The 21,576-nt window shown below is 52.4% G+C and overlaps 1 protein-coding gene across 1 annotated transcript; it reads left to right on the forward strand.

The window, feature by feature from the left end:
- Positions 1–2,691: 2,691 nt before the first annotated feature.
- Positions 2,692–19,952, forward strand: Aurka (aurora kinase A). Its single transcript, XM_032902644.1, has 8 exons — positions 2,692–2,730; positions 3,808–4,063; positions 11,248–11,302; positions 11,895–12,086; positions 12,775–12,913; positions 15,809–15,957; positions 18,354–18,528; positions 18,614–19,952. The coding sequence occupies exons 1-8, from the start codon at positions 2,692–2,694 to the stop codon at positions 18,797–18,799; spliced, it is 1,191 nt and encodes a 396-aa protein (XP_032758535.1). The 3' UTR covers positions 18,800–19,952.
- The last annotated feature ends 1,624 nt before the right edge of the window (positions 19,953–21,576 follow it).

The following is a 21,576-nucleotide window of genomic DNA, read 5'->3' on the forward strand; positions in this document are numbered from 1 at the left end:
GGATGCTGCAAACCGAAGGGGAAGGTTGAGTGGCATCGGGGTAATGGACTGTCTTAGTGGGTTTGCATTCCGTTTAAGAAAGACCCAGACGGCGTTTTTCTCGGCTTGGGTTTAGGTTCTTGTGGGAATGGGGACCCAGACCGCCAGCTAACCGAGTAATTTGCAAACTGATGGTGGACGCGGGAACTGCGGCTTAGTGAGGACTGCTTCGGGTGGAGAGTCGGAGTCTAGGTCGAATCGAGTCTGCGGATGAACGGGAGTTCCCTCGGAGAGTGCCCAGGACTGGTGCTGCTCTCACCGCAGCCTTCTGAGCAGTTTATGTCGGGACTATTTGAGGGTCTGGTTCGAACCGTAGACCCGTTAAAGCCCAATTTGTAGAGTATCCCAGAAGCCCAAAGCTTGACCCCAGCACTGCCTTCATGACCCCCTCCCCGCTGTTTATTCCAACAGTAAGATGGTGGAGGCAGGCTCAGAAGTCAAAGGTCATCCTCAGCTACACAGTAGGTCCAAAAAAACCAGCCTAAACTACATAGGTCCCAGACTTAATATCCCCCAACCCCTACCACACACAAACACCCCAAGTGGGCCTCAGCAGTCTGAGGCAGAAGGATAGCCTTGAATCTGAGGCCAGTCTCTCCGCTACAGTGTCTCAAAAGTGGAGCCTGTCTGGGAGTGTAGTTCAGTTAGTAAGGTGCTTACCTAGCACGTCCTGGGTCCCGTCCCCAGCACTTCATACATTGAGGATGAATTTGTAATCCCAGCACTGAGGAACCGCAGACAGAAGGGCAGAAGTTCAAAGTAATCTCCACCGTTTAGCATGCTCAAGGCCAGCCTGGGATCCAGGAAATTCTGTCTCAACCATAAACCTAAGGTTAGGTGTGGTTTCACATTCCTTTAATCCCAGTATCTAGGAGGCAGAGGCAGGTGGAGTGAGTTCAAGGCCAGCCTGGTCTACATAGTCTACACAGAACAGACAGGACTACACAGGGAGACTCTGTCTTAAAAAACAACAACAACAACAACAAAAAAAAAAACCAAACCAAATAAATAAATAAAAAAAAAATCCAAACCTAACAAACAAAATCCTGGCTCCACTGCAGATACAGGAAATAGAAATCTGTTAGAATTCTCGACTCCGGTGTAGCTGTCATGGGAAAGCTAAAATGCAGGGCTAGTTTATTAAAGCTGGCCTTGGGCCCAGGAGCTCCATTTTTTTTTTTTTTTTTTTAAATATTTTATTTATTTAATGTATACAGAACACTGTAGTTGTCTTCAGATACACCAGAATCCGTTACAGATGGTTGTGAGCCACCATGTGGTTGCTGGGAATTGAACTCAGGACCTCTGGAAGAGCAGTCAGTGCTCTTAACCACTGAGCCATCTCTCCAGCCCCGGGAGCTCCATTTCCTAACAGGCTTCTGGTGAGGTAGCTGCAAACTACGGTCCTTTGCTTAAGGCTTCTGCCTCCTGCCTAGTCTTCCGAGCCCAGCCTGCCCAGGCATGAGCAATTTTCTTACTTGTCCATCTTTGAGCTAAACGGAACTGTCAAGGTCACTGGGTGTAGATGCAAGGTGGACTTGGACTTGGGAGAAATGAGGCCAAGCCATGAGGGTAGGAAATGACAGCTAGCAAGGTGATAGAGAAACCTGTTCCACAGGAATGCGAGTGTGCAGCGGGGTACAACAGTGGGGGAAGCTGAGAGACTGGCAACACAGTGTGGTTTCAAAGGCCCAACGGGACTAGGCTTGGGAGGGGGAGAGGCTTAGGTAGTTCTGGAGCTTTGCTGCTCCAAGGTAGGACCATGGCCTGCGGCAGCTGTGGTATAAATGGGGCTTTTGAAGTAGGAGGTCTTCCAAGCAGGCTGTGATGTGAACATGGTGTACTAAAGCAGAAAGAAGAGGCCCAAGAGGGAAGAGGAGGAGAGGGGCTGGCACGATGCAGGGAGTGTGGGAGGGAAGGGCCTCGGGGATGCACAGGGAATGTATCAGGCAATGGCATCCGCACATCTCCTGTCAGTATGCTTGTCTCCAGCTAGGACAAAGGGTGTGCGGTGCAGAGGCCTGTCCGTCAGGGAGCCGTGACTGCTGAGCCTGACAAACACTTCAGAGCAGGTGGCTCCTTTTAAACAAAAGGCTCTTGTGTCTCTCTTCAGGTGACATGGACAGATGTAAAGAAAACTGTGTCTCCAGGCCTGTCAAGGTAAGTAGAATTCTCTGCATTCACAATTGCATTTTAAAAAGAGTGATTTCTTCATTTTATGAAAGCGAGTGTCTTCGTGCACACCAGAAGAGGGCATCGCATCACAGGTGGTTGTGAGCTGCCGTGTGGCGGCTGGGAATTGAACCTAGAAACTCTGGAAGAGTAGCCAGGACTCTTAATGGCTGAGCCATCTTTCCAGCCCCTACAATTGTATTTTTTAAATGATGTGTAGTTTGTTTGTGTGCACCCATGCATATGCCACTGTGGAGGTCAGAGAGCAAAGCTGGAGTGGGTCTCTGTCCTGTGGGTCCGGGCTCTACCGCAGGAGGTCCTCGGGCTTGGCTGTAAGACCTTAGTCACTGAGCAAAGCGGAACCGCTCCTGTGCATGTTGTTCTGGTAATCGCGTTCTTCCCGCTGTGGCTTTGGGTGGGAGCTGTAGGTCTCCTCTTGACCGTGCCTGGAGGCTTCCCGAGCCTCTGTTTCTGTGGGAGATGCCTTTGCCCTGGAACCTCATGCCCTCTGAGCTCATGGTGAATCCTGAGACTCTCATTTAAGGAGGAGGAAGTCTCAGTTTCTCTGAGTGTGATGAGCGTGGGCCTTAAGAGTTGAGACTGACAGAGTCTTCACAGGTAATCCAGTGTGGTAGTGATTGCCTCTCTAGGTGCCTACACTTGCTTCTTCTTTGTCCTTGTTTTCTATGGAAAACTCAATAGATTCTATGCACTTTAGTTTCGGGCATTACTTCCTAAAATATTTCCGTTGGGTGAGGCTCAGTGGGCACACCTTTAATCCAACTCTTCAGGAGAGAGCAGCGAGCAGACTGAGATAGGGCCAGGCTGAGAGTCTGGGACTGGTCAGGATTACACAGTGAGACTTTGTCAAATATGTACTCTGAAAGGGAAACCCAGGGTTTATGATGATGGTCATAAGCCACGGAAACCCAGCACAACCTTACATTTAGACTGTTCTGCAAAATCGCTTGAGGGCGATCAGTTGCCAGTTCCATCATTCTTTTTCCTAAGCATAAAATCACTGCACGATTTGATAGGAAGTTTCATCACAGTGGAGGCGTTTGCCTCAGAACTCAGTGCTCCTCCTGCCTCAGCCTCAAGTACTGGGTTACAGGTGCCAGCTCCCCGGCCTCTGGGCTTACAGGTGTTTGGGGTTTCCATCGCTGGACCGGAGCTTATTCCCGTGAGGTTAAGGAAGCAGGGCTCGAGTCGGCAAGCCCTCCCTAGGGCACACGCACATTAACATAGCTTCAGCCTCCTCCCTTTTACTTTATTTATTAAAGAGAGTTATTTATATATTTATGTCTGGTGTGGATGAGTGTTTGCGTGCATGCGTGTGCCTGGGACTTGAGGAAGCCAGAAGAGGGGGTCAGGTCTCCTGGATCTGGAGTAACAGATGGTTGTGAGTCACCATGTGGGTGCTGGGAACCAATCCAGAGCCTCTGAGAGGGCAGTCAGTGCTGCTACCTGTTCAGTCACCCCGCCCCCCATTTCCATGTATTACTCACGGAGTTTTGTTAGACTGCAAAGGAAACTTGGCTCTCGGTACCATCAGCCTTTCCTGAAGGCCATTTCCCTGTCTTCTCTCCATCTCAGACCACTGTTCCCTTCGGTCCGAAACGAGTCTTGGTGACCGAGCAGATTCCTTCTCAGCACCCAGGATCAGCGAGCAGTGGCCAGGCCCAGCGGGTCCTGTGTCCCTCCAACTCCCAACGTGTCCCTCCACAAGCACAGAAGCCTGTCGCAGGTCAGAAGCCAGTGCTCAAGCAGTTGCCGGCTGCCAGCGGTCCTCGACCTGCGTCCCGGCTGAGTAACCCCCAGAAGAGTGAGCAGCCACAGCCTGCGGCCTCGGGTAAGTGGGGTTGTCACTGCACTGGATGATCAAATGCATAGATTGGCGTTTATCCTTGATGTCCTGGTCTCTCTACCATGTTTGTTGAGGAGGAGGAAAAGAATGAGATGGGTGTCCGTGCATGCTCAAGTGTAACGGTGTGTCTGGGCTCCTCCAGTGCTGGGAATGCCGGTGCCATTGCTGGCCCAGCCAAGGCCAAGCTGCCGGAGGTTCTTTGGAGCAGAAGGAAGTGTTGGATGTAATCAAGAGACTGCTGGGTCCCCAGGGTCCTGGAGGGAGGCTGAACTCAGATGGCACTGCCTGGAACTGTGTCCAGCATGGAGAGGAGAGTCAGAGGGGGCCTTCCTGACGGGGAGAGAGGAGAGTCAGAGGGCCTTCCTGACGGGAGAGGAGAGTGAGAGGGGCCTTCCTGACGGGAGAGGAGAGTCAGAGGGGCCTTCCTGACGGGAGAGGAGAGTCAGTCAGAGGGGCCTTCCTGACGGGAGAGGAGAGTCAGAGGGGCCTTCCTGACAGGAGAGGAGAGTCAGAGGGGCCTTCCTGACGGGAGAGGAGAGTCAGAGGGGCCTTCCTGACGGGAGAGGAGAGTCAGAGTCAGAGGGGCCTTCCTGACGGGAGAGGAGAGTCAGTCAGAGGGGCCTTCCTGACGGGAGAGGAGAGTCAGAGGGCCTTCCTGACAGGAGAGGAGAGTCAGGGGGGCCTTCCTGACGGGAGAGGAGGGTGAGAGGGGGCTCCCGTGACGGGAGAGGAGGGTCAGAGGGGACCTTCCTGACGGGAGAGGAGAGTCAGAGGGGCCTTCCTGACGGGAGAGGAGAGTCAGTCAGAGGGGCCTTCCTGACAGGACAGGAGAGTCAGAGGGGCCTTCCTGACAGGAGAGGAGAGTCAGAGGGGCCTTCCTGACGGGAGGAGGGAGGTGAGAGGGGGCCTTCCTGAGGGAGGGGGCCTTCCTGACAGGAGAGAGAGGAGAGAGTCAGTCAGAGGGGCCTTCCTGACAGGAGAGGAGAGTCAGAGGGGCCTTCCTGACAGGAGAGGAGAGTCAGAGGGGCCTTCCTGACAGGAGAGGGCCTTCCTGACAGGAGAGGAGAGTCAGAGGGGCCTCAGAGGGAGAGGGGCCTTCCTGACGGGAGAGGAGAGTGAGAGGGGCCTTCCTGACGGGAGAGGAGAGTGAGAGGGGCCTTCCTGAGAGGGGCCTTCCTGACGGGAGAGGAGAGTCAGAGGGGCCTTCCTGACGGGAGAGGAGAGTCAGTCAGAGGGGCCTTCCTGACGGGAGAGGAGAGTCAGTCAGAGGGGCCTTCCTGACGGGAGAGGAGAGTCAGAGGGGCCTTCCTGACAGGAGAGGAGAGTCAGAGGGGCCTTCCTGACGGGAGAGGAGAGTCAGAGGGGCCTTCCTGACAGGGAGAGGGAGAGTCAGAGGGCCTTCCTGACCCTTCCTGACAGGGAGAGGAGAGTCAGGGGCCTTCCTGACAGGGAGAGGAGAGTCAGAGGGGCCTTCCTGACAGGAGAGGAGAGTCAGAGGGGCCTTCCTGACAGGAGAGGAGAGTCAGAGGGGCCTTCCTGACAGGAGAGGAGAGTCAGAGGGGCCTTCCTGACGGGAGAGGAGAGTCAGAGGGGCCTTCCTGACGGGAGAGGAGAGTCAGGGAGAGGAGAGTCAGAGGGGCCTTCCTGACGGGAGAGGAGAGTGAGAGGGGCCTTCCTGACGGGAGAGGAGAGTGAGAGGGGCCTTCCTGACGGGAGAGGAGAGTGAGAGGGGCCTTCCTGACGGGAGAGGAGAGTGAGAGGGGCGGGAGAGGAGAGTCAGAGGGGCCTTCCTGACGGGAGAGGAGAGTGAGAGGGGCCTTCCTGACGGGAGAGGAGAGTCAGAGGGGCCTTCCTGACGGGAGAGGAGAGTCAGAGGAGCCTTCCTGACGGGAGAGGAGAGTCAGAGGGGCCTTCCTGACGGGAGAGGAGAGTGAGAGGGGCCTTCCTGACAGGGAGAGGAGGCCCTTCCCTGACGGGAGAGGAGAGTCTTCCTGACGGGAGAGAGTCAGAGGGGCCTGACGGAGACGGGAGAGGAGAGTCAGAGGGGCCTTCCGGACGGGAGAGGAGAGTGAGAGGGGCCTTCCTGACGGGAGAGGAGAGTCAGAGGGGCCTTCCTGACGGGAGAGGAGAGTCAGTCAGGGGCCTTCCTGACGGAGAGGAGAGTCAGAGGCCTTCCTGACAGGGAGAGGAGAGGAGAGTCAGAGGGGCCTTCCCTGACAGGAGGGAGGAGAGTGAGAGAGGGCCTTCCTGACAGGAGAGGAGAGTCAGAGGGGCCTTCCTGACAGGGAGGAGGGAGAGAGAGGGCCTTCCTGACGGGAGAGGAGAGAGGGGCCTTCCTGAGGAGAGGAGAGTCAGTCAGAGGGGCCTTCCTGACGGGAGAGGAGAGTCAGAGGAGCCTTCCTGACAGGAGAGGAGAGTCAGAGGGGCCTTCCTGACGGGAGAGGAGAGTGAGAGGGGCCTTACTGACAGGAGAGGAGAGTCAGAGGGGCCTTCCTGACGGGAGAGGAGAGTCAGTCAGAGGGGCCTTCCTGGACGGGAGAGGGGAGAGTCAGAGGGGCCTTCCTGACGGGAGAGGGCAGTCAGAGAGGCCTGCCTGCCGGGAGAGGAAAGTCAGAGGGGGCTTCCTGACGGGAGAGGAGAGTCAGTCAGAGGGGCCTTCCTGACAGGAGAGGGAGAGAGAGAGGGGGCCTTCCTGACAGGAGAGAGGAGAGTCAGAGGGGCCTTCCTGACAGGAGAGGAGAGTCAGTCAGAGGGGCCTTCCGGACAGGAGAGGACAGTAAGAGGGGCCTGCCTGACGGGAGAGGAGAGTGAGAGGGGCCTTCCTGACGGGAGAGGAGAGTGAGAGGGGCCTTCCTGACGGGAGAGGAGAGTCAGAGGGGCCTTCCTGACGGGAGAGGAGAGAGAGAGGGGCCTTCCTGACTGGAGAGGAGAGTGAGAGGGGCCTTCCTGACGGGAGGGGAGAGTAGAGGGGCCTTCCTGACGGGAGAGGAGTCAGAGGGGCCTTCCTGACAGGAGAGGGAGTCAGAGGGGCTTCCTGACGGGAGAGGAGAGAGAGAGGGGGCTTCCTGACGGGAGAGGAGAGTGAGAGGGGCCTTCCTGACAGGAGAGGAGAGTCAGAGGGGCCTTCCTGACGGGAGAGGGAGAGGGGCCTCAGAGGGGGCCTTCCTGACCTTCCCCTGGAGAGGAGTCAGTCAGAGGGCCTTCCTGAGGGGAGGGAGAGTCAGTCAGAGGGGCCTTCCTGACGGAGAGGGGAGTCAGGGGCCTTCTGAGGAGAGGAGAGTGAGAGGGGCCTTCCTGACGGGAGAGGAGAGGAGAGGGGCCTTCCTGACGGAGAGGAGAGTCAGAGGGGGCCTTCCTGACCTGAGGGGCCCTGACGGGAGAGGAGAGTCAGTCAGAGGGCCTTCCTGAGGGAGAGAGAGGGGGGGCCTTCCTGACGGGAGAGGAGAGAGAGGGCCTGACAGGAGAGGGTCAGAGGAGCCTTCCTGACCGGAGAGGAGAGTCAGAGGGGCCTTCCTGACGGGAGAGGAGAGTCAGTCAGAGGGGCCTTCCTGACAGGAGAGGAGAGGCAGAGGGGCCCTCCTGACGGGAGAGGAGAGGGAGAGGGGCCTTCCTGACAGGAGAGGAGAGTCAGTCAGAGGAGCCTTCCTGACGGGAGAGGAGAGTCAGAGGGGCCTTCCTGACGGGAGAGGAGAGTGAGAGGGGCCTTCCTGACGGGAGAGGAGAGTGAGAGGGGCCTTCCTGACGGGAGAGGAGAGTCAGAGGGGCCTTCCTGACAGGGAGAGAGAGGAGAGGGGCCTTCCTGACAGGAGGGGCCTTCCTGAGGGAGGAGAGTCAGAGGGGCCTTCCCTCAGAGGGGGCCTTCCTGACAGGAGAGGGAGAGTCAGAGGGGCCTTCCTGACAGGAGAGGGGAGGGCCTTCCTGACGGGGAGAGGAGAGGAGTGAGAGGGGGCCTTCCTGACGGAGAGGGAGAGAGGGGCCTTCCTGACGGGGAGAGGAGAGGAGAGGGCCTTCCTGACGGGAGAGGAGAGTGAGAGGGGCCTTCCTGACGGGAGAGGAGAGTCAGTCAGAGGGGCCTTCCTGACGGGAGAGGAGAGTGAGAGGGGCCTTCCTGACGGGAGAGGAGAGTGAGAGGGGCCTTCCTGACGGGAGAGGAGAGTGAGAGGGGCCTTCCTGACACAGCTGGCTGGCAGAGCAGGTCGGAGTTGGCCAGGGGAGGGAGTGAACCAGGGGAGGTGGTCAGAGGAACGTTTCCTTACATGCCCAGGGTTACAAGTTCAGTCATAATTAGAAAATATGAGCAAACAGAACAGGTTCTTATTATTACTAAGCCTGTAACTCCAACTTAGAGAATCTAAGAATGTCCCCTCCAAAGCAAACACATCTGTTCTATGACAGGCTGCTTTTAAGATGGCGGTGTTTGCTGTTTGAAGGGAGAAGAGAAGACACCTGACCCAGTCCCTATGGGCAGCAGATACTAACCCCTGACTTTGTTACATGTTTCATCATCTACACTATGAAGCAGGAAGAGCCCATTTCAGTCAGTCTATCTCTTTACTGAGTTTGATCCTTCAGGAGTGTACCCTGTATGACCCCCTATTTTCAAGCCACGTTTTTAGAGACCTCTAAACCTATACTAAAGAGACCTTGACCTGTTCTGTGACCTGTTCTCCTGGTCGGTCAGAGTTCGTCAGTTGCCTCTGTTTGCCCTGCATCAATTGTGCTGCTTGAGTTTGCTCAGGGGCAGAGACCCCAGGCAGATTCCGGGAGTAATGGCCTCGTCTAGCTCTGTGCTTATCTGTGCTTAGTGATCTCCAGGGCATAAGAAAGACTTCCAAACAGTGGCCAGGTACAGTTAAGTTTAGGATTTTCCTAAAAAGGCTCAGGCATAGTTTTTCTCAGGAAGACATAAAAAGAATCATAATGCAGAAAGCCCCCAATGATACAGCAACCATAATAATATACAATACAGAGACCAAACCCCGAAGGTTAGAGAGAAGACAGCAGTTGTAGCAATCGGCTCAGCTCTGCTGGACCTGTGTCGAGCGCTGTGTGGGCTCCATGACTCGCTGTTTGCAGTGGCTGTGCTAGCACAGGGCTGATGTTGGGTGTTGATCGTGATCGTTCAGCTGCTGGTGGTGCGGGCAGAGCCTCTGCGACAGCCTTGACCTGCATTCTCTCAACCCTTGTAGTCACTGCGTGTAGACAGCCAGGTACTGACTCACTTACACAGAAGGGGTAAAACTCAGCAGTTAACTTATTCCAGGACAACTCCAGAAAGGAGAGGTATGGGCGATCTGCCACTCTGTTTAGGGAGCAGATGCCAGACCATTGTAGGATAAGACCTGAGAGGTGGGCTGGCAGGAGAGAGCTGTGGTTGTGTAAGAAGGGAGAGAAGTTAGGCCGGGCCTCATGGGAAAGTAGAACATTGTGTACAAATAGGCCAAGGCAGACAGACAGTCTGGAGGAAACTCACTTAAATCCAGTCACAAAACAGGAAACTGGAGGGGCAGATGGCTGAAGCTTGTGTAGTATCCTGAGCATCAGCGAGGGAGAGATGCACCAAGTGTGGAGATGAGGGAAGCCTGTGCTGCCCTCAAATCCCCCTCAGCTGGCCCACTGTCACTCTACCGTCCGTTCTGATGTCTGAAACAGTAGGCTGGAGTGTATTTTGGGTGGCTTCTTCTGGTTTTGAGCCATATTTTGAGGTCATTGTAAGAAGAGTAACTTTTATTCACCTGAAGTAATTGTTGTTGTCTTGGAGGCTCACTGCCTCTGTCTTCTAATGCAGGCCTGCTCCTGGAAGCTTCTAGCCTCTGTACAGTCTAACCTAGGCCTGCAGCCTCTGAGGCTTCCTGCTGAATAAGCTCACCTTCTAGCTCTTTCTGAACTCTCTTGGCTGATTTAACTCAGCTGTTCTGGCTCCAACTCCTCTTCAAGCTGACTGACTCCATCTGGCTTCTCTCAGCTTCTTACTGAATTGCTCTGCTTGGCCTCAGACTAATGTTCTAATCTTCTGGTTCTTCATTCTCAGCTTTTTCTGTCTGTCTTCACCTGTGTCTAGGTTGTTTGTTCTCTGTAAAACTGTCCCAGTAAACTACCTCTTCCCTCTCTCTCTACCTCTCCCTCCCCCTCCCTTTCTCTCTCTCAAGTAGCTTCCCTTTCCTGTCTCTTCTCATGAGAATTGGGCAGATCCTATTCTGTCAAGTCTTTCTCTGATTCGTCATTGTCACTCAGACATCATTTTCAAACGTGGCTGCTTCCTTCTGCAAACTAACTTTACCTTCATTGTTTGGCATTAAAGGCATGTGCTAAGGAGGAGTGAGCCACATCACAGCTAGAAACATGTTTTTCCCAGTAAGTAACACAATCTTGGGGTTTAGAGGATGATGAACCATCCTGCAGAGCTCAAGGTCCTGACCCCCAGCAGTGGTGATGTTGATGACGTGAGTGGAGATAATGAATCATGAAGGGGAAACCAGTTTGGACCTGCGTTCCCAAAGCCTGAGTGGAGCTGTCTAAGTCTCGCGCGTGGGCGACACCTGTGGTCCCTATGGTGTAGGCTGTGGTGCATGCTCTTGACTTAGCGACTTCTATTTTCCTCTGTGGCTTTGGAAGGAGGGTGATCGCTTGTGTTTGTTCCCACGTTGATAAAGTCATCTGAGGCAGCAGGTGGAGACGGTGACAGTGGCAGCTGTGCATGGGGCTGCTGCTGCTCTCCGTGTGGAAGCTCTTCCTGAGGAAGAGGGCTGGGAGCGAAGACCCTGCTCACGTTTACTCTAGAAATCATGAGACTCCGCATGGCGGGAGTCGGGTTACGGCTCATGCTTTAGTAGTTTTCGCTGTGAGGAAGCTGAGAGCCCAGGTCTAGCATTTTGGTGATGATGGTGTCTGTCTGTCTGTCTGTGTTCATGTTTTGTTGTTGTCGGGGGTTCTTTGTTCTTTGTTTTGGTTTTGGTTGTTTTGTTTTTGAGGCGAGGTCTCACTGTGTAGCTGTAGCCCTGGCTGGCCTTGCACTTGCAGAGCTCTTCTTCGGCCTCCTGAGGTGAGCGCCGCCATGACCCACTATGGACTCATTCTAAGATTCGTCTCTTCATAGACTTTCTCTTTTCTTTTTCAAAAGAATTTTATTTAGTTGCTCTAAAAACACTATTTTAACTTATTTTCTATAGGAAATAATTCTGAAAAGGAACAGACATCCATCCAGAAAACTGAAGACTCAAAAAAGTAAGCTTGCTTTCTCTTCCACCAGAACACTCATCTGGTTGTGGTCCACTAATCTTCATGCCATCATCAAACTTACCAGGGGCTCAAAATTAGTTCGTTTTATTTCCCTAATTATTTTTTTCATAGAAAATTTTTGTTAAAATTTAAAAAGTAGCAAGAAAAATCATACAGCAAACGATGCTGTAATTCCGTGAACTCGTACATGATTGGGTAGTCGTTTGGAATGGCCTGTTGGCTCTGCCCTGCTTCCACCAGTGACAGTGGCTCTGTGTTTCCCACCAGACTGACTCTTCACCCCACAGCCTGTTAGCACCGCTGGGGATGCTGGGAGGAGGTCCCCATATGGTCCTGAAAGGGTGTCCTGTCCAGTACTGTTGCTGTCCTGTGGTGGTGAGGGTGGCCAGTCAGTCTGTCCTGGAGCAGAGTGCTGCTGTGTCCTAGGAAAGTTGGGTTCTGAAGTTTGTGGCTCATTCTGGGGGTTTGGGGTCGATACCCATTGAGGGCACAAACTGAATGTCGTCTGAGCAGACCAGGTGGGTTCATGGCCCATGGTTGGCGATTTCTTATTTTAACTGTTCACATTACTTTGTAGAAGGCAGTGGACTTTGGAAGATTTTGACATCGGCCGCCCACTAGGAAAAGGGAAGTTTGGAAATGTCTACTTGGCGAGGGAGAAGCAAAGCAAGTTCATCCTGGCTCTGAAGGTGCTGTTTAAAGTACAGCTGGAGAAGGCAGGTGTGGAGCACCAGCTCCGGAGAGAAGTGGAGATCCAGTCCCACCTGCGGTGAGTGGTCCTCCCGGGAGGAGCTGGGGAGCCGCACAGCGCCCCACCCAGCTTGCCTCAGGCCACCATGGGAATGGTTGAATCTGACATTTCCATACACATAGGTGATGTGGCCCCCAGGAAACACTGCTCAAGGGCTTAAAGTGAGCAGTGTGCTTGGGCTTGTTCAGCAGGAGGGGATTTGAGAGAGACTGGATGAATCGGTGGCTTTGGTTTTCCATTTTTGCTTTCCGTGTTTCCAAGTTTGACACCGGTGCCAATCCTAGGCTCTGGTGTCCTCCGCTTGTCTGGCTTGCTTGCCATCACCTGGCAGGGTGGCGACTGGAGCAGTGAGTGGTGCTACTTGGCACCCACGCACTGCCACCCTGTCTGCCGTGGGTGCATGTCCTGCTCCTGCACAGAAGCACTTTCCTCCTCAACACGCAGAGAGAGACTGGTGTCAGCCGACACTTCCCGCTAAGAATAAAGATGTCTAAAAGGAGCAGTGAGAACTAAGTTCAGGATCTGCTTATATTTCAAGTCCACGTGGGCAGATGCTTAAGGTGTCTTCTTCTTGGCTGGGCTCAGATCTGAGTTCAGACCTCGTGTGTGTTCTGAGACACCTGTTGTCTTTATTTCTCGAGGGGTCAGCAGTCCCTGCTGGGCTGGCTCTGACGCCAGGTGTCACAGTTGTTGTTTTCTGTTGCAGGCACCCCAACATCCTCAGGCTGTATGGGTATTTCCATGACGCCACCAGAGTTTATCTAATTCTGGAATACGCGCCCCTTGGAACAGTGTATAGAGAGCTTCAAAAACTCTCCAAGTTTGATGAGCAGAGAACAGCTACCGTAAGTGCTCACCCTCCCTCGCTCTCCTCCTAATGTGCCTTCTTGATGGTGGAGTTGGCTTGTGTTCGTAGAAGGGGCTTCACAGGATCAAATATTTGAAACAGGAAAGTCAAGGCAGCTTAGTTGCCTCTAGACGGTTATTGGCGAGCTTGAACTCTAGCGTGTGCGCGCGCGCGAGTGTTTTTTTGAACACAGTTTCTGGTGGCCCACACCTTATTTCTCATACTTTATAACTAAGCGATCCTGGCCCGTGACTGGTGTGCTTCAGAGTGCTTCTGTGTTCTTTATGACCAGAAAGGGTGTGGGTACTGAGAAGATCTTGGTTTAAACTGTGGTTTTGTCAGGTCACCATTGTGCATTTATAATGTAATGCTCACTAGGTGGTAAGCTAGTTTCTTGGGTGGCCTTTGTCCTTCTACCTAAAGTCAATGTCCGCCTTCCCATGCTGACCTCTCAGAGCCAGTAAGCATGCTCTCCCCGGGGAGAGAATGGCGTGTGACTTATTTGGCGCTGTGTGACAGGAGACTCCTCCTGCTGTAGTCTTTTAGGTTTATGTCATCCATGTGGATATTTTGCTTGCTTTTTTTCTCTGTTCCCAGAGGCCAGAGCAGGGAGTCAGATTCCCTGGAGCTAGGGTTTCAGATGGTTGTGAGCACCCATGTAGGAGCTGGAAAGTGGACCTGGGTCCTCTGGAAGGGGAACCAGTCTCCCCTGTCTGTAACTTGAACTGCAGAGGACTTGTTTTGTGTTTGGCCAGCACTGCTTTATTGTGTCCCTGGACGCTCTTCCTGGTTTCCACATAAACCACCACTGTGGGGCTTTTGGCTGTGTGTGCTTTGTTCTGGTGCCGAGTGTTGGCCTCATTTTACTTGCAGGCCTGGTCCTAGAAGCAGCCATTTCTTCCTTAAGGATCTTGGCTCCTTGGTGGAGAGTGTTACTAGAACTGAGGACTCCTGGGAGCTCTCGCTGCTGGGATGTTGTTGCTTCTAGGTCTTCAGCTGGGGAGAAGGATCATGCGTGTGTTTAGTGACCAGTATTCGTCCGTCTTGAGCTCATCCATTGTGTGTGGGACATTGTGGACACCCCCCTCTTCTTGGACTTCACTGTACACTGCACCCCGGCAGCACCCACTGCCTCTCTTTGCCATGCATTCCAGTGTGCCTGGGTCTCACCGTGGGCCTGTGCCAGCTGGTGGCAGTTTGTCATTCCACACAGCACTCCTCGGGCACTTGCTGCCATGGTTTTGGGCATCGGTGGTTCTGACAGGTAGTCATCTCTCTGTGTTGGTCTGTGGTTTCCAGGGCATGTGACATTGGCTATTTGCCATTTATGCCTTGTCATTAGATGCCTCTATATCTCTTCCTCATTGTTGTGTTGTAGTTCCCTTAGCTCCTGTCCTGTGTGTCCTTCCTGCAGGTGTCTCCTCCCAGTCTGAGTTCTCCCTCTCCCAGCTCCTGCCCTGTGTGTCCTTCCTGCAGGTGTCTCCTCCCAGTCTGAGTTCTCCCTCTCCCAGCTCCTGCCCTGTGTGTCCCTCAGGTGTCTCCTCCCAGTCTGAGCTTTTTCCTCCTCCCTTCTCAAGGTGGTTTGTGGCTTCTTGTCCTTAAAGCACGGCAGTTTACTTTTTTTAAAACCCTGTCTGCTTCCTACATGTTGGAATTAAAGGCTGCCATCATGCCCACCTGACTGACAGCAGCCCCCATTAATTGGCCATTAATAAGAAATCATATCACTGGTCTGTCTTGACCAGTCACCCAAGTACTGGCCTGGAGCCTTTATCATATACAGCTTGGCCTTAGCTTAGGCTTGCTCCTGACTGGCTTGTACAGCCTACATGAGCCCACTTTTACTAATCTGTGTTCTGCCGCACGGCTCCTTCCCTCTTATACAACCAGTCCTGGTGCCTGTTTCTTCCTCTGCTTCTGCCTGGAAGTCCCGCCTGTCCTTCCCTGCTTTGCCATAGGTTGTTTGGTTCTTTATTAAAGCAATTAGAAGGATGATGGAGAAGAATATTTATAAAGCATTGAGACAGCGATGCTTCATAAACAATACCAAAGCCTGGTCTTGTTCTCCTCTTGGGAAAGCAAAGGTTTTTTGCCAATCGTGCCTTGATACACTAGAGCTGAGGTGGCTCGTGCGTGCTGAGTAAGTGGCCACCACTGAAGTCCACCTCACCCCAAGCCTGGGGAGGCTCCACAGGAAGCAAATAGAAAGACGGGTTTGCTGGAAAATGCTCACTGCTTTCTGTCTTTGAGTACTTACTTTTCATGTCGATTAAAACTTAATGGAGTTATCCTGAGTGTCCTGCTATGGGATGCAAAGCAGACCTCGGGGCTGGCAATAGATTCCTCAGATCTGGAGGCCGGGGCGGGGGCTCAAGGTCTGCACCTGGTCAGGACTGTTAAAATGTCTAAAGATTGCTGAAGTGTTCCATCGCTAGCTGTGCAGTTCTGTAAGTCAGTTTACAGCCAGTGCCTTCCCTGCCTCTCAAGATTTCATTACTCGTGCAAGCATCGTGTTAGCTTGGCCCTGAGAGAGTCTGTCGATCTGCAGCTGCTATGCAGACTCACCCCTTTCTTCTCTGGTGTTTGCTTCAAGACCTGGAAAGAAACACACTAGTCGGGGCTGGAGAGATGGCTCAGTGGTTAAGAGCACTGCAAAGGTCCTGAGTTCAATTCCCAGCAACTCATCTCCAACCATCTGTAATTCTGATGCCCTCTTCTGGTGTGTCTGATGTCAGTGACACTGTCTATACATACATATATGTACATCAAATAAATAAATCTTTAAAAAAAAAAAAAAAAGAAACACACTAGTCTATGTTGGATCAGCTTTGAGTTGCCCGACTGCCTTACATGAGCCTGGGCCCTGAGCCTCCTGTGCTCTTTTTCTCAACAGTACATCACGGAGTTGGCGAATGCTTTGTCTTACTGCCACTCAAAGAGAGTCATCCACAGAGACATCAAGCCAGAGAACCTGCTGCTTGGGTCAAATGGGGAGTTGAAGATCGCAGACTTCGGGTGGTCTGTGCATGCTCCGTCTTCCAGGTATGGGATCGGGGTTAGCTGAAGCCCAGGGGTTGGGGGAGCACTGTTAACTAAATGCTAGTCCAAGGGTCTTGGCTGACTAAGAACACTGGAGCGATCTAGACCTGATAGAATTCTTTCTGTGACCTGGGCTCTGGCACTCTGGCTTATGATGCTGAGTGTCCCTAGAGTGTAATGGAAGAGGACAGTGAACTAAGAGAGAAACACGGGCGTGTACTGCAGGGACTTGAACCTTATAGGGGTGGGGGTGTGGGTAGAGAGCGAACAAAGCTCGGCACCAGTGGTGTGGGTGCAGCCGGCTCTGGGGATGCCGGTCTCCTGGGTCAATCAGTGGCTATAAAGATTCCCCTTACAGTGGAGACAGACATTATCTAATGCAACAATTCAAAAGTAGGCACACTTCAACTCCGAATAGAGTTGGGTCTGAATAGCCTTGATAATTCATGCAAATGGAGGGGGGTCTTAAAGTGTGCGTCTGTTGTCAAGGTGTTGCCAGCTTCGGGGACTCCTTTTGAGTCAGGGTGTCTGTCTGTCTGTCTCTCCTGAACTTGCTCTTTATCTCTAGCAGCACTGGGGCAGGCTGCCCGTTACCCAGTGACACAAGCGTGAGAGTTGCGGGTGTCATGGGGCTGTCAGAGTAAGCAGGACTATAGCCTGCCTAGTGGTGACACAGGATAGAGACAGCTTGCAGGTTTCAGGGGAGATCGTAGGTGTGAGTCTTGTCTGCTATTCCAACAACCTCAAGTTCGGCTCCCATCATAGCTAGCTGCCTGGCTATTGGGGACCACCTTTGAGAATCCATCCCACAGTAGCCTCTGCTGTCTGTTCCTGGTTGGTTCCGGCTTTTGTTTTCAAAACCCAAATGGATAGAAGATGCAGTGGTGGTGGTGGTGGTGGTGGTGGCGGCGGTGGCGGCGGCGGCACAGAGGTCCACAGCCCCACTCTAGAGCCCTGGACATTGGTGATGACACTGTGGACATATAAAGTCAGTTGTGACATCACGATGTGATGTCTCAGTGTGTGCTCCCTAAGATGGAGATGCTATCCCTACGATAGGGTACTGTGCCCTGCACACTCACCACCATTGTGACCTCTAAGGAGGTTAGCACAATTCTTAATAAATAGCTAATATTTAGTCCATACTCTGATTTTTCAAGTTGTTCATGAAATCTTATAGCTGCTTTAAAATTTGAACTCTTTAAGTAAAAGCAGCCAGAAGCAAGAAGCACACGCGTACGCGCGCGCACACACACACACACACACACACACACACACACACACACACACACACACACACACACACCCCTCTCAACAGAAGGTAAGAGGGAAACATAACCAAGCCCTGTGCTGGTGTGTCCTTTAATCCCAGCACTTGAGAGGCCAGGAGGGACCTCAAGCTCAGGGCTGGTCTGCTAAGATTGTCTTAAAAACAGGACTTGGTGCTGGGTATGGTGGTGCGCTCACGCCTGTGATCCCAGCAGCAAGAGGACTAGGGCCAGAGAATGCCTGCTTGGAGCAGAGTCTGGGCTGCAGAGCAAGACACTTTGAAAAAATAAACAAATGGGCTGGAGAGGTGGCTCAGGTGGTGAACCCTGGAGGCCTTTGCAGAGGACCTAGATTCAGTTCTCAGCACCCACATGGTGCCTCACAACTGTCTGTAAGTCCAGTTCCAGATCTGACATTCTTTTTCTGGCCTCCTTGGACACTATAAGCATCCATGTACACAGACAGACATGCAGACAGAAATACCCATACGTTGTAAACTAAAAACACAGTCTTAGACCCTAACCCAAAAGAGCCAAAGGACTGGAGAACCCGGTGAAGCCCCATAAAACATGGCTGCTGCTTCCATTCTGTAGGCTCTTCCCTTTTTAAGACTCCTCTGTCTCCCCATAAATGAAATAATCTCACGCTGTAGCCCAGGTTGGCTTTGAACCTCCGTCAATCCTCCTGCCTCATCCTGCCAGATGTTGGAATTACAGGTGTGAGTCAGTACACCGAGCCTAAGATGGTGGTGTTACATCACAGAGAGCGCATGTGGAACCCCAAAGTGTATTTACAGAACAACACTGTATGTACAGCAACTTGGTCATTGTTTTCTGAGATACCATCTTGCTTCAAAGCCCAGACTGGCCTCCAGGATTCAGGGTCCTGTCAGCCCCTGTGGTGTTACTGGGGTGAGAGGAGTCCACTTCCCTGGATTTCCCTGGAGCTCCTGGAGTTGGATGGGTCTGGGGGAAGTTGGGGGAAGTTTGGTGGCTAGTGTGTGGTCTTACGTGCTTCCCTCTGACCATTTAGGTGGGCACCTGTCTGAGAGCACTGGCCCGCCATAGGGAGGGCTCATGTCACGTCTCCAGGTAGTATGTCTGTGTCAGCCCCAGCCTCGTCTGTTTTAGGAGAACCACGCTGTGTGGCACCCTGGACTACCTGCCCCCGGAGATGATTGAAGGTCGGATGCATGACGAGAAGGTGGACCTCTGGAGCCTGGGGGTGCTCTGCTATGAGTTCCTAGTGGGGATGCCTCCCTTTGAGGCACACACTTATCAGGAGACCTACAGAAGGATATCACGGGTGAGGCTGCTGTCAGGCTTCTTCCGAGGGTGGTGTTTACGTGCACACCTCTGACCCACGGTTCTTTTTATCATTTATTCTGTAGGTTGAATTCACATTCCCTGACTTTGTGACGGAGGGAGCCAGGGACCTCATTTCAAGACTGTTAAAACACAACTCAAGTCAAAGGCTAACACTAGCGGAAGTCCTTGAGCACCCTTGGATCAAAGCTAATTCTTCAAAACCTCCGACTGGCCACAATAGCAAAGAGGCAACTAGCAAATCGTCTTAGGGAATCTGGAGCCATGGGCATTGTGCAACTAACTGTGAGAAAGGTCCCATTGAAACCACACAGACCATCATCGCTGCCCTCAGGGTGCCTTGCTGAGCAACTAGACCTTGGCCTTGGATCCAGGAAGCCCCGCCTGTTGCCCAGCCCCCAAGAACCATGCTGCTTTTTCTGATGTAGTAATCTGGAAGGAAGGTTCCACTGCAGCTGTGTCCCCCCCCTATGCTCCAAGGTGTGGGGGTCTCTGTGGAAAGTTACCAATGATCACCTGTGTCTTAGCCTCCAAGTGCCAGTGTGTGTGTAACTTATTGGGTCACCAGGCCTGGAAAAGCTGTTGGAATGGATATGTAATCTTTTAGTGTCAAAATAAAGATTTGTATAGACTGTTTTTAAGGGACACCCATTCAAGGCCCTCCTGTTTTAAGCCTTCTGAAGCCCATGTGGGGTTCAGATCCTCAACCACTGTTATAGAGCCTGTGCTTGGGACCTGCCTCAGGTGTTTCTGGATGTTAAAGGCTACTTTTTATGTTGTTCTGTCATGTATGCAAACTTGTTAAATGTATAACTATAACATCTGCCTGGAGTCCATGGCTAATCCTTTGAATCTCTTCACTGCTGGCTCGCCATGGGCAGCTGCGGTGCCTTTCTGACCTGCTGGATGTGCTCCAGTGCTATCTGTCCATCAACCAGAGGGGGACTTGGGATTAGACAAACAGGCTTTTATGGCCAACTTGGGATAGATGTCAGATGACTGGAAATGCGGGTGTCCAGGGCTAAATGTCATGCCGACTGGACCACCATCATGAAGTGGAGAACATGCTTGAGTGGAACTGCAGAGGCCCTCCTGTTGGGACAAGTGGCCTTTGGTCCCCGGTCCTGTCCTAAACTAACTGGCTTTGTTGAAGTAGCAACTGCCCAGCTGCAGTTAGGTGTGATGTGGTTGAGGGAAGGTAGCCGAGCACGGGACACTGCCTGCTCTGCTCATGCTCTGTGAGTGTTGTATGTGCAGATGACTGACTCATTCCCACCGTGCTCTTCCAGTGATGGCTTACCAGATGACAGACCACACGCTTTTACAAAGATTTTTATTTGGTTCACAAAGCCATTCACTTGGTCTGCTTAAAAAAGTAGAGACACAATGATTTACATCTTAAAATAGTTTCCTTGCTCCAGTTCTACTTAAAGATAGCACAGGAGCAGATCCACTCTGCTTGCCTTGCTGGTTTATAGGGTGCAACTCATCCTCCTGGGTTCTGGCTGCTGGGTACAGGCCTGAGAGTGGGGTTAGGTTTGGAAAAACCATGGCTGTGGGTAGGACGGGTTTTATTGCTGCTTTCTGTTGTGTTTCTTTGCATAGGCGTTAGGAGCCGGGAGAGCAGCTAGGGTGAGGATTCAGAGCCTGAAGCTCACGAGGCTCTTTGAACACAGGCATGACAGTCCCCATCCTGTTTGCCTGCCACTGGCCTGGGGCGTCTTGCTTAGTCGAGGAAGTCCTAGGAAATAGTTTCTGTAATGCATCCTGATTTGAAATCAGTAAAAGTGTTTTGGCAGTGGGAAAATAACAATCCCACTTCAGAGATCTCACAAACGGAAAATTTGCCTCACAAAAACTCCTTTAAACGCTAACTGAGACAAATGACTCCGTGGGCAAGGAGACTGTCAGCCAGAGCTCTGTAAAATGCATTCTGCTAGTTAACAGTTCTTTCCTTTGTCTTCTGGCTGTCAATGCAATTTGAAAGGAATTGTGAGCAAAAGAAAACGAATGCAGTCCTCTCCACCATGCAGCTGAGCAGACTTCAAAGTTCGAAGACAAGCTCCCTGGGGGAGCTATAGACCGACAGGGTATGGTTACAGGAGGGGGGGGGGGGGGGGTTCTTATTTTAGATACGAGAGGACAGGCAGAGGCATCTGAAGAGTTCAGAGAGCAGACTGAATGTGGCCAGGGGTATCTGTGAGAGGGGAGACTAGCACAGGGTAGAGAACAGGACAGAGGAGCAGAGGCCAGAGGCCAGAGGCCAGCTGGGTTATAAGGACAAGTAGCTGGGCTGGGGGCAGTTTAGGGTAGAGGAGGGGACAAGAAGGGCCAGAACATTGAAATGTGTATAAAGCTCTTGCGATACCAGAGTGCCTTTGATATGGTGCCACATGGGAGAGCCATGTGTCCCTTCTGCCAGAAGTAAGGGAAATGACTCCACTTGGTAGAGAGAACCAGTTTCACAAGTTCCTGAGAAATGCTGTCTTTTTCATCCAACCACCAGAAATCCTACAGTCCAGTGAACCTGTTTCTGGATATCTGGACTGCCTTGGGGAAATGGGAGTTTGCTCTGGATCTGACAGAGGAAGTGCCCCCATGTTAGCCCAGCCAGAGGGGAAGAAAGCTTGAGTGACCAGAGCTAATTCCTGCTCTGACTGCTCCTGACTTCCTGGAAAAGGAAGCCCCTACTTGAGTTTCTAGTCTAACCTCCCTCTACACCAGCGGTTCCTACCCTTCCTGATGCTAAGCTCTTTAACTCAGTTCCTCATGTTGTGGTGACCCCGCCCCCAACCATAAAGTTATTTTCATTTCTATCTCACAGTTGATTTTGCCACTGTTCTGAATTGAGATAGAGTCTTGGCAAAGGAGTTGCAACCCACAACTTGAGAACGGCTGCCACTCATGAGCTGGTGGTCTTGGATTCTGTAAGGAAGCAGGCTGAGCAAGCCAATAAGCGGCACTCTCCATGGCCTCGGTGTCAGCTCCCGCCTCCAGGTTCCGGTGCTCACTGTTCTTGACGAACTGT

Source organism: Rattus rattus, chromosome 5, assembly GCF_011064425.1.
Source record: "Rattus rattus isolate New Zealand chromosome 5, Rrattus_CSIRO_v1, whole genome shotgun sequence".
NCBI lineage: Eukaryota > Metazoa > Chordata > Mammalia > Rodentia > Muridae > Rattus > Rattus rattus.